This window comes from Ictidomys tridecemlineatus, chromosome 13, assembly GCF_052094955.1.
Source record: "Ictidomys tridecemlineatus isolate mIctTri1 chromosome 13, mIctTri1.hap1, whole genome shotgun sequence".
NCBI classification, from domain to species: Eukaryota; Metazoa; Chordata; class Mammalia; order Rodentia; family Sciuridae; genus Ictidomys; species Ictidomys tridecemlineatus.
In genome coordinates, this window is record NC_135489.1 from 99213831 (window position 1) to 99227114 (window position 13284).

The 13284-nt window shown below is 38.3% G+C and overlaps 1 protein-coding gene across 4 annotated transcripts in view; it reads right to left on the reverse strand.

Annotated features, from left to right (window-relative positions):
• The window catches only part of Auh (AU RNA binding methylglutaconyl-CoA hydratase), a 159105-nt gene extending 148501 nt beyond the window's left edge, over positions 1-10604 (reverse strand). The window contains exon 1 of one of the 4 annotated variants that reach the window (XR_013430008.1): positions 10327-10604. Coding sequence is in view for 3 of the 4 variants with exons in the window: in XM_078030672.1 (XP_077886798.1) it covers positions 10327-10558 (232 nt within the window). In the remaining variant the exon portion in view is untranslated. The remainder of the gene's footprint in view (positions 1-10326) is intronic. The other 3 variants (XM_078030672.1, XM_078030673.1, XM_078030671.1) reach the window with 3 other exon arrangements.
• Positions 10605-13284: the final 2680 nt, after the last annotated feature.

The following is a 13284-nucleotide window of genomic DNA, read 5'->3' on the forward strand; positions in this document are numbered from 1 at the left end:
AAACACACACACACACACACACACACACCCAATACATCCTATATAAACAGCAGACTATGTAGGCTATAACATCAACATTTATGTACACTGTATGATGTTCACACAATGACAAAATTACCTAATGACATAGTTCTCAAAATGCGCGCCCCATTAAGCAACACATGACTATAGTTAAAGTGTTGGGGGGGGGGGAACCTCCAACTTAGAATTCTTAAAACTGTAAAAATATCCTTTGAAAGCAAAGCAGAAGTAAGCCTTTCTCAGATTAAAAGAAAAAAAAAAAAGAAGTTGAGGAAATATATTGCCAGTAGATCTGCCTGCAAAAATTATTAGAAGAAATTATTTATACAAGAAGTAAAATCAAGAACCAACAAATGGGATGGATCAAACTGAAAAACTTCCTCAGAGAAAAGAAACAAAGAACATAAGAGAAAGCCTACAGAATGGGAGAGAATCTGACACTTCCACCTCATTATAGCACTAATCTCCGGGATACACAAAAAACTCAAAAACCTAACACCAAAAAACAAACTCAAACAATAAATGGGCAAAGGAACTGAACAAGCACTTCACAGAAGAGATAAAAATGGTCAAAAAATATGTGAAAAAAAAATGTTCAACATCTCTAATAATTGGAGAAATGCAAATTAAAACTACACTGAGATTCCAAGTCACTCCAGTCAGAATGGCAATTATCAAGAATATAAGTAAAAATAAATGTTGGCAAGGAGGTGGGGGAAAAGGTACATTCAAACGTTGCTAGTGGAACTACAAATTGGTGCAAACACTCTAGAAAGCAATATGGAGATTCCATAGAAAACTAGGAATGGAACCACCATTTGATCCAGTTATCCGCTCCTCGATCTATACAGAAAGGACTTAAAATCAGCATACTACAGTGATGCAGTCACATCAATCAATAGCAGCTCAATTCATAATAGCTAAGCTACGGAACCAACCTAGGTGCCCTTGAACAGATGAATGGATAAAGAAAATGTAATATACACACAATGGAATATTACTCAGCCTTAAAGAAGAATGAAATTATGGCATTTGCCAGTAAATGGATGGAACTGGACACTATCATGCTAAGTGAAGTAAGCCAGTCCCAAAAAACCATAGGCCAAATGTTCTCTCTGATATGCAGATGCTAAAACACAATGGTGGAGTGGATAGAAGTTCAATGAATTAGACAAAGGGAAATAAAGACAAAGGGGGGGATGGGCATAGGAAAGACAGTAGAATGAATCAGACATAACTTTCCTATGTTCATACATGAATACACGACCAGTGAAACTCCACATTACGTACAATCACAAGATTGTGATCCCAATTAGAATAACTTATATTCTATGCTTGTATAATATGTCCAAATACTCTCTACTGTCATGTATATCTAAAAAGAACAAATTAAAAAATAGAACAAAAAAATTTTTTAGAGAGAAGGAAAATTATATAAGTCAGTATTCTAGATTTACATAAGAAAGTAAAGCATCAGAGTAGGAATAAGGTAGAATTAAAAGCATTGTTTTTCTTATTTTAATTGGTCTAAGATAAAAATTCATTCAAAATAATAACAGCAACATGTTCAATCATGTGTGTTTATGTATAAGTAAAATGGAGAAAGGAATTAGCAATATTTTATTACAAAATACCCATGAATCTTGAAATAGCAGTGTTATCTGAAAACAGACTTGGATTACCTCTAAATGTATATCATGAACTGTAGGGCGATGCTGAATGTTTGCAAATGTTCATACAATAAAAACCTGGGGCCAGGCACAGTGGTGCATACCTATAATCCCAGCGAGACAGGAGGATCGAGAATTCAAAGCCAGCCTCAGCAACTTAGCAGAGGCCCTAAGCTACTTAATAAGAGGCTGGGGGATGTGGCTCAGTGTAAGTACTCCTGAGTTCAATCCTGGTACCAAAAACAAATAAATAAAGGTTTGGTCCCCAGGGTGGCACTATGAGAAGTGTCATGAACTTCTGAGAGGTAGGCCTCAGGTCACTGGGACAGTGCTCTCAAGGGGACTGTGGGACCCTGCTCTCCATCTCTTTGCCCCCTAGTTCAGCAGGTGAGCACTTTGCCCCACCATGCGCCCCAGAGGCCCAAAGATACGGGACCACTTGATCATGGACCTCCAAACCCTGAGCCAAACTAAGTCCTTTCTTTTTACAGAGTATTTGCAATAGGGGTATTAGAAAGTCATGTATTTACAGGATATACTAATAAGAAGCTAACTAATACTGGCAACACTATAAAACTAAATATGCCACAAAGGGGGGAACTGAATCACAGATATGTTAATTAAAACCACAGAAGTCATAGGGCAGGAATGTAGCTCAGTGGAAGAATCCGTGCTTCGCACGCATGAGACTCTAGGTTCAATTCCCAGCAGTGGGAAAAAACACATCCACACAAGGTAGAAGAAACAAGACAAAAACAGGAACACAGAACAAGGCAACAAATAAACAGCAACTATAAATATGGTAGATATTAATCCAACCATATCAATTAGAATGACAACTTAGCGATCTATAAACCACTACCACTCTGAACAAAGACAGACTGTCAGGCAGACCAAGAAAAATAATACCAAACTACACGTTGTCTGTAAGACACCTCCTTAAAATATTTAAGATGCAAAGTAAAAGAGTAAAAGCAAATGTAAGGAGAAAGATATGCCATGATAACAATAATCAAAAGAAAGCAGGAACAGCTACATTAATTTCATAAAAAGCCAGCTTCATACCAAGGAAAAGTTACATGGGTAAAAATGGGAGGGGTGCCACATAATGAAAAAAGAACACATTTTCAAAGAACTGAATATTTAGGAATAAATTCAAGAAAGTTCAAGACTGTATCCTGAAAACAACAAAACATCACTGAAAGAAATTAAAGACGACTTAAATAAATAAAAATATGTCCCATGTTCGTGGACGATTTAATATTGGTAAAATGGCAATCAAACTGATCTCCATACATATCTCTACCAAAATTCCAACTACCACTTTTGCAGAAATGAATAAGTTAATAAGCAAGGGACCCAGAAGAATCAAAAATAATCTTAAAAAAGAATTAAGTTCAAGGACTTATATTTACTGATTTCAAAAGTTCTTTCAAAACTATAAAAAACCAGTGAAGTTACTGGCATAAGGACAGACATACACATAAATCAGTGGAAACAAATTCAGAGTTCAGAAATAAACCCTTTTACTTACAAGTCAACTGGTCTTTGACAAGGATGCCAAGACAATTCAATGGCAAAATATAAAAATAAAAAAAGTTTATCAACAATTGTAGTAGGAAAAGTAATTCTCACATGAAAAAAAAAAAACATGGAGTTGAGCCCCTTCCTCACATCATATACAGCAATTAACTCAAAATGGATCAAAGATACAAATGTACGCTAAAACTATAAAATTATTAGAAGTGTGTGTGTGTGTGTGTGTATGTGTGTGTGTGTATGAGTGTGTGCATGTGTGCACCTTCACAATCTTGAATTACCAGGTAAATTTCATAATTAAGAAACACCAAAAAAACAAGTAACAAAAGAAAAAAAACTTGTAAGACTTTATTTAAAAAATTTAAAATCCACAGAATAGGAGAAAATATTTGCAAACTACACATCTGATATGTTAACAGTAAGCAGTTCAATGGTTCCTCTAAAAAAAACCATAAAATTATCACATGACATAATGTTCAAACAAATAATCATACACAAATATTCAAAAACATTCATAATATCCAAATAGTGGAAACAAAATGTGATGTATCCATATGATGGAATATTACTCAGTCATAAAAAGAAATGAAGCTATGGCATGGAAAAACCTTGAAAATACTAATCTGAAAAGCAGTCAGATTACCACCACCCCTCCAAAAAAAAAAATCCCACATGTACGGTCCATTTCTACAAAACATGTAGTATAGGTGAATCCATACCAGCAGAAAAAAGATTAGAGGTTTTTCAAAGGCTAGAGGGGAGAAGGCAATCAGAAGACAGGGATGTAGAAGTTTGTAAAAAAGTTTAAAGAAAGTATTCTAGAATTAGATAATGGTTACAATTGTGCAACATGGTAGACAAACTAAAACCTACTGAATTATACACTTAAAAAGTTTAAAATGATAAATTTTGTATATGAATTTCATCTCAATTTACAAAAGAAAAAAAAAAGAGGGTGAATATACTTAGGGAGACCAATTAAGACACTACTGCTGAGATCTATATAAAGTATGACAATTACAGATTTCATCTGTAGTAGTCACAATAGGAAGTAGACTGATTCCAGAGACATAGTGAAGGTATTATCAACAAAAATGTTATCAATAATATTATAAGCACTGTTCATACTCAACGTGTAGATAAGGCATAACAATTATGATAAGAGAACAAAATGTAACTGTCATAAATTTTGATGATATATGAGTGTTATCAATACCAGAAATTGGAAGGCAGAAGACAAACTAGAGAGCAAACCTTCTCTTATCTTACATCAAAAGGAGGCCAGATATTGTCTATAAAAATTAATAATGTATGTTAACACAAATCAGAAAGGCAGTAAATAAAATTACTGTTATTCACAGCAGAGACTCTAGATGTTTTAAAGTCTTCAATTTTGATAAAGAAACTGAAAGTGAAGTGGCACCTTTCTGTAATGCTGCCTTTTATATTTCACCATGGGAAAGTATATTTTTACTTCTAAAAATTTTGCCAACTTCAATAACCTCGATCATCATTACTAATAAATTATACGGAATAAGCCACTGAAAAGTACTGACCAAAAGACCGTTTGATAACCACATATATAACCCAAGCCCCCTGAAAATGTTACGCTAAGTTGTAACAACCCACACTAAAAAGACATAATGATGCTATGATATTTGAATCAAATTATGTCAATTAAGAACTGAAAGAGGGGGCTGGGCATCAGCAGAGCACACTTGCCTGGCATGTGTGAGGCACTAGGTTCAACTCTCAGCCACCACATATAATTAAATTTTTAAAAATAAAGGTCTATCAACAATTTAAAAAATATTTTTAAAAAAAGAACTGAAAGAATTGCAAGGAGAAATAGACAAATCCAGAATTACAGCTGCAGATATCAACTCTCTGCTAAGTGACAGAGCAGGAAGAAAATCAGGGTACAGCTGAACAGAATACCACCACTGATCAACTAAATGAAACTGAATAACAAAACTAGTTGAATATAGAATAACCCACAATAGCAGAATGAATACATGTTCTTCCCAAGCTCACAGAAACATTCACCAAGAAAGACCACATTATGTGCCAAAAACACATCTTAACAAATTTAAAGGAACAGAAATAATACGAAGTGTGCTCTCAGACCACCATGGAAAGAAACTAGAAATCAATAACAGAAATCTCAGCTCCAAAATACTTAGAGATTAAACAAGGCACTTCTAAATAATGCATACATCTTGAAAAAAAGTGTCAAGACAAAATTTAAAATATGTAGAAGTAAACAAAAATTTACTTATCAAAAAAATGACATGCAGCAGAGCTTACAGGAAAATTTATAGCATTAGACAAATAAAACTAAAATCAGTAATTTAAGCTTCTACTCTAAGAAACTAGAAGAGAAGCAGTCTGGCAAATGGCGCACACCTGTAATCCCAGCTACTCAGGAGATAGAGGCAGAAGGATTGCAAGTTCAAGGCCAGCCTCAGCAACTGAGTGAGATACTCAGCATCTTAATGAGATCTCCATCTCAAAATAAAAAATAAAAAGGGCTGCAGATGGAGCTCAGTGGTAAAACACCCTGAGCTGAATCTCTAGTACCAAAAACAAAAATCAGCTAGAAGTAAAATAAATTGAAAATAAAATAAGCAGGAAAAAAATTCAATTAGCAGAAATCAATGAAAGTGAAAATAGGAAACCAATACAGAAAAGTGAACAAACCAAAAGCTGGTTTGTTTGGTTTTTGTTTTGTTTTGTTTGTTTTGTTTTTTTTAAGATCACTAAGTTGATAAGCCTCTAGCCAGGCATATTATAAAAAAGAGAAAATACAAATTACTGACCTCCCCCCATTAAATGCATAATAAAAGAAAGTTATAAACAATTTTATGACCACAAATTTGATAATTTAGATTAAACGGGCCAACTCCTTGGAAGATAAAATATAAATACAGACAAGGACAAACAGAACTGAAAAAGCCTATATCCATTAAAGAAACTGAATCGATAAGCAATAAGCTTCTAGAACAAAAGTATCAGAGCCAGAAAGTTTTTCAGGTAAATCCCACTATCAAAATATCAAGAAAATTATATCATAACTCTACAATCGCTTCCAAAAAACAGATGCAAAAGGAAAACATCCAAGCTCATTCTGTCGAGTTAGCATTATCCACATACCAAAGACAAAGAAAGACATTACAAAAATGAAAAACTAAAGACTACTCTCATAAACATAGACATAAAAACTCTCAAACAAAATACACTCTCACAAACATAGACATAAAAGTTCTCAAACAAAATATAAGCAAATCAAATACAACAATCTATAAAAAGAATTTTATAACACAAATAAATAGAATTTACTCCAGGTATGTAAGTCTGGGTCAGTATTTGAAAATCATTTAGTGGAAGTTATCACAACAATAGGCTAAATAAGAAAAACCATGATTATCCCAATACGACAGAAAAAAACATTTGACAAAATTCAACTCATAAAAACACTCAACAAACTACAAATTTGCGGAAGTTTCCCAACTGATAAAGGGAATATACCAAGAAAAAAAAAATTACTAACATCATAACTAATCACTAACATCAATGTTCCCTCCCCTCTCCTCAGCAAGATCAGGGACAGGACAAGCATGTTTGCTCTCAGTATTTTTATTCCACAGTCATGGAGGCTCCAAGCATATAAATCAGGCAAGAGAAAGAAACTTAAAACACTCACACTGAGAAGAAAGGAGTAAAATTACCTTATTTGCAAATAACATAATCTTATATACAGGTATTATTAAGAAATTCACTAAAAAACTATTAGAATAAATGAGTTCATCAAAATTGCACAAGATTAATTATATAAAAATCAACTGTTTCTATACACTAGCAATGAGCAATCTAAAAGTGAAATTAAGAAAACAATTTCATTTACAATAGCATCAAAAAAAAAATACTAGGAATAGACTTAAAAGTAAACAAACCTACTGAGAGAGAAAATAGATAAACATTGTTTTAGGACTAGGAGACAGAGGCTGACTGAAGAGTCACTGCCAAAGACAATAGGGTTTATTTTGATTTTAATTTAAAATGAGTTCTAAAATTAGATTGTATTGATAGTTATAACATAACTGAATACACTAAAGCAACAATCCATTTTGAATATTAAGTGGTATGCTATTTGAATCATTATTTCAATAAAAAGTAAAAAATATATACATATATCAATATATCTTTACTTTTTATTTTTACATAAAAAATATCAAAATATATTTTTTAAAACATAGAAAAAACACGAAATGAATCAACCTGTTAAAAAGAAAAGGAAAGATGGACATTATTACCCTATATACGTGGATGAGTACACTACTAGTGTGACTCTGCATCATATTCAGCCACAGGAAGAAGTTGTGCTCCATTTGTGTACAATGTGTCGAGATGCATTCTACTGTCATGTATAACTAATTAGAACAAATTTAAAAAGAAAAGGAAGTAGAAATAGGAAAACCAATTACAGACCTCTGTAGCATAGGGAGACCAACTACAGATCTCTGAAGCAGTCCATGAGGCTGGCTTAGATAACACAGATAAAGAAGAACATGAAATATTTCAGACACTTGGTAGGACATGACAATCTAAATGTCATGACTGAAGAAGTAGGTATCATGAATGACTCTGCACTATACATTTGCTTATTTGCCCTATTTTTGCTAGAAGTTATTCCACCAGGTTTACCAAGATCTTTGAAATGGTCACAATTATAGAAGCTTGCCACAGTGGGAGAAGATTAGTAGGGAAAAAGGAAGGAACATTCCAGGAGGTGTTTGCAGAAACCACGACACAGAATACAGCAGGAGAAGCTAAAAGTTAAGGGAGACGGACTGTAAAGACCCGATGGCTGAGAAGGACTTGCAGGCAACAGGGAGCAATTAATGGTTTTTAACTGAGCAGAGGATGATTCTTAGCTTTAAAAAAAGGCAACCCCAACAACAATATGAAGAATAAACTGGGAAGGGAAATTACAGAAAGCCAAAAGACCTAAGAAAAAGGACCAGGAAAAATCTCTGCAAGCCACGACTACTGCTCTAAAACTGTGTAGGATGAACAAGAATCAAAGAAATAACCACTAAAGAAACTTGGAAAAAGCCAGGCGCAGAGGCGCACGCCTGTAATCCCAGCAGCTCAGGAGGCTGGGTCAGAAGGACCAGGATTTCAAAGGCAGCCTCAGCAAGACAAGACACAAAGCAGCTCAGTGAGACCTGTCTCTAAATAAAATATAAAATAGGGCTGGGGATGTAGTGCCCTGAGTTCAATCCATGGTACCAAAAAAAAAAGAAAGAAAGAAAAAGAAAAAGAAATTTAAAAAAAAAAAAACAATCACTAAAGAAACTTGCTTAGATAGCTGGAACACTGCAATAAATTACAAATATGGAACCCTGACAATAGAGGAAGTTTCACATATTCTGCACCTACCCAACCCCACCTAAAGGTCTACAAGGATAGTTTAGGGCTTCTCTGACCCAGGAGAATTCTCAGTCATTAAAGGCCACTAACAGCATCAAATTTTGAACTTCTCCCTGTAAGAAAGGCTGTGGGGACACTCCTTTGGGTGTAATATCTTTGACTTCACAGTTTTCTTCGCACTACCTATTACTGGTTCAGTGGTAAATCAAAGCACAACATAAGTAACATAAGCTAAGACTACGTCATTCTTGCCAATCCTCAAAGGAGGCTGGGTCAGTTTCCTCAAGAAACTAAGATGTCCTAGTAGTTGACATCTACATTTGGATAAACTAAAAACATAAAAATTGTATTTTATGCTAATATTTTCTTTTTGTCCACTCTCGATCCTAATTTAAGGCATACCAGATGTTCTGTGCAAATTTATTTTCAATATGCATTTATCAAAACACAAAGAATACCCTGTACTTGCAATCATCTTTGCATCTATCAAGTATAACTGAAATCCCAACAACCAAGTTTATCCCAAAGACTTGCATTCATGGCTCTAAGGACGGCAGGGCCAGTGCAGTCTTCCAGCTGAGATCGTTTCTCTTCTTCCTGCTACACCACACTATAACTACAGATGCCTCATGATATTTCCCAAATATACCTCACGTGTTCACATCTCCAATTCTTTGATCATTCCTTTGTTTCTGTCTGGAACAATAAACAAGAAATAAAGTAGTTCTACACACTCCTGAGCCCCTACTATGGGATAAATATTTAGTGGGCAATGTATGTTAACAATCTCCTCTAATCTTCACAACAGCCTTAATAGAGTTGGTATCCTTTTTTCCTATTTTACACATGAGAGGCACAGAAAATTCCCCAAGAACACTCACTATGCATTGCCTATTAAAAAAAAAAATGCCTTGGAACCACTTTCAAGTGGCAAAAACCCTCCAGGTATTATAGCACTGTGCTCCTCCCAAGCCTCTTAAGTTAGCATCACCTGATCTCCTTGACTATACCAGAAGCTTCTTAAAGTCAGCAACGACTTACTCCTTTTCACTTCTGCTTCACAGATTATAGGTGCTCCATACACATGTCAAAATTAAAGGACTGGTCCTGTCTAACAGGGGCAAGACAGTATTCACCACCCCTTTAGTTCTTCCCAACACTGCCAATTAAAGGAAGGAACTCGACCAGTGTTTCTTCACGTTCTCCCTCCTCCACGGCCTCCCTCCCTGTGTGATGGACTGCGAAGGTGTCTTTCATGTCTTCACATAGGTGCTGCAAGAGGAAGATGTGCCCCAGGGCTGAACAAGTCAAATGGGCAAAACCGCTTCACTGGAGCAGTCCAAAAGCTAACTTTCTGAGACGGCATGGACACGCGGGGACACGGCTTCAAATCCAAGATCATTCGGGATAAAGGCCTTCCACTGCAGCCACCTGGGCTGACGGAATGCCGTGACACAGCGGAAACAACACCCGGGAGTCGAGACCCAACCCGCGGTGACCTTGGCGCGCGCAGCCCGGGCCCGCGGCAGCTCGGTCTCGGCGCAGAGCGGACGCCGCGCAGTGGGGGGCTCCCGGCCCACGTGTAGGTCCTCGGCACGGGCGGACGGGGCCCTCCGTGGGTCGGGGGGCTGGGGGGTCGCGGCCCGCCCCGCCGTCCGCTCACCTCGGTTCTCTGCCTCCAGGTGCCGCACCCGCAGCTCGTCCTCCGTCTTCGCCTCAGAGCTGTAGCCCCTCCTCTGGGCAGGACCCCCGGCCCACACCGCCGGACCCTCCCGCCGACCCGCCCACGAGCCGGACAGCCTCCACCCCGGGCCGAGCCACGCGCGGCCGGCGGCCACCAGGCGGGCGCGGCCGGCCTGCAGGGCCCCCCAAGCCCCGGGCGCCGCCACCGCCATGTTGTCTGTTTACGGCGTGGGTCTGCGGCCGCCGCTCCGCCCCCTCACGGCGCCAGTGCGCCTGCGCACGCCCTCGGCGTTCGGCCCCGAGGCCTGGCCCCGCCCACGCCGCCCGCGCTCGCCGCCGGCCCACCCCCCGCCTCTCGCTAGGCCCCGCCCCCTCCACCGCCTCGCCCCGCCCCGGCCCCGCCCCTCGTTCCCTCCCCCACCCAGGTACCAGCAGGCACCACCTTCGTTCCCTCCCTGCAGGTTAGAAGGGTGGTTAGCACAGCAGAAAGGAGTTTTCTGAAACCGTGGACTAGTGGAGGGGAGCGTATGCTGAACCGTCATTTTCCTACCTCCCTGCCCTCCTTGGCCTGTGCCGCGGAATCCTTGCATTAAGTCAGCTGCGCAGTGAATTCAATTGTTCTGTCCCCTTAGACTGGGCTGGAAGGTGTGGCAGGTCATGGCAGCGTGGGGTACTGCTTTACCCCTGTGGTTCAGAGCCGTCGGTTAAACGTGCTTGATAAACCTGCGGGTTGTTTATTACAGGGTGCATGGGAAGGAGGTGAGAACTGCAAGCCAGCCCACCATCTCCTGCCAGTAGGAGGACCCTTCTGCAGACGTGGGTCCTTAGAAGAGTTCAGCCTCTCAACAGAAGGTGTTTGGCCAAACCATAAGATGAGGTGGACTTCAGAACAACTCTTCTAGAAACTCCAGATAGCAATTTTGTGTAGGTTCTCATCAAAGCACCTTTTCTGAGAATTTTCTACTGCCTAACTTTTATCAGATCTCAACCTGGAAAGTCTATATTTAGGAAAACTCTTTTTTAAATGTGCTGCTGTTGAGTATATTCCTATTGCCACACAAATTCTACTCTCATACATTATGTTTTTTAGTCCTGAACGCGAGTTCCTTCAGTGTTACACCTGCTCAGGTGTTATCCAAAGTAGAAGGTAAAAGCCAGTGGAATGAATTTGCTACCTCTTCTGTAGGAATGACATTGAGAGCACCTTTCACTGTGCCTTTTGTAAAGTGACATATGGGGAGTTTCTCTTGCCGGTTAAAATAAGGAAAAACTTGGCTTCCTTTGTATCTTTCCTCTTTTCTAATAATTAATACTCACTTTGCTAGGTGTTGAGATTTTTATTGTTATAGTTTCTCTCTAATTTGGTTTTGAGGTCTTTCTCGTGAGCTGGACTGAAAATCTGGAGGACTCAGGCTAACCAGCAGATGAGAAAGAGAGAGAGAGAGACAGAGAGACAGAGAGACAGAGAGGAGAGGGGACCAGTAGGACTAAAGCCTTTACCAGGTCCAACGCATTATTCAACCAGTTTCCAATTGGAATTCTAATTGACCAGTATAGCAAACAGTTGCTAGGGCCACCCTGTGACTGCATGGTGGTCACTGTGGCATATCTGCATACTCGATGTGGGTTATGGGAGTTAGGGGAGAGGTAAGGAGACTAAGTGTAGCTATACCATAGGGAACTGGTCGCCAGGAAGGTATAAGGCAAATATCTAGATCTACCACACGGAGAAACTGGAAGATAGAGAACTGGAGACTGAGCCCCGATTCTGGTATGAGAGAGTTAAACATTAAAAATGGCTGACAAACAACAAAATTATAAGAATTTTTAGAATTTACTGTGCTAGAAAACTAAAATATATACATTCATATTTTATATGAGGTCTCTTTGTTGCCCATGCTGGCCTTGAACTTGAAATCCTCCTGCCTCAGTCTCCCAAGTACCTGAGTTTATAGGCATTCATCAGAACACCCAGGAGAAACTCAAATTTTATTTACAATTGCAATTATTGCAATTATTTCATTACTTGTATTGGTCTCTCATTGTTTTGATATTTTTATGTTGGTTCTTCAATAGATTGTGAATTTTTTAAAAGGGGTTAAACAGAGGACTTGGCACAATGCTATTTAAAATAATATAACCTCAGATGTGACTGATTAGGACAAATACAGAAAAATAATCATAAATTGACTGGATTACATAAGAAAAACAGGATAGACTACCAGTGTTTCAGTGGGCTGTCTTCCCTATCATTTGTGATTTTTTTCCCTTATTTAGAACAGTCATGTCATTATCCCAAGTCTGTAACAAAAATTGATTCTATTTTATCTTATTTTATTGGTACTAGGAATCAAGCAACCTCTGAGCCTTGCACATGCTAGGCACATGCTCTATCACTGAGCTATGCCCAGCCCCCAAAAAATTCTTCTTCAAATTAATGCAAGTGGGGCTGGGGATGTGGCTCAAGCGGTAGCGCGCTCACCTTGCATGCGTGCTGCCCGGGTTCGATCCTCAGCACCACATAACAACAAAGATGTTGTGTCCTCCGAGAACTAAGAAATAAATATTAAAAATTCTCTCTCTCTCTCTCTCTCTCTCCTCTCTCACTCTCTCTTTATAAAAAAAAAATTAATGCAAGTAACTAACATCACCATGACCATCACAGCCTGTCAAGAATAACAATAGAGAACTGTTAAAGGCAGAAATTTAACATATTCCAGATCAAACCAGACCCATAATTACTTAATTTTTGAGACATTAGTAAGATATATTTAAATATTTCATGCTTCCATTTCTTCATCTACAGAACAGCTAGTTTAATATCTACTTCAACTTATGAATTCTTTAACTTCAATTTATTCATTATATAATAATGACTGTGCCTATTTTATTTGCTTAATAAGTGTGTAGTGCACTCGACACCAGGAAATGAAAACAG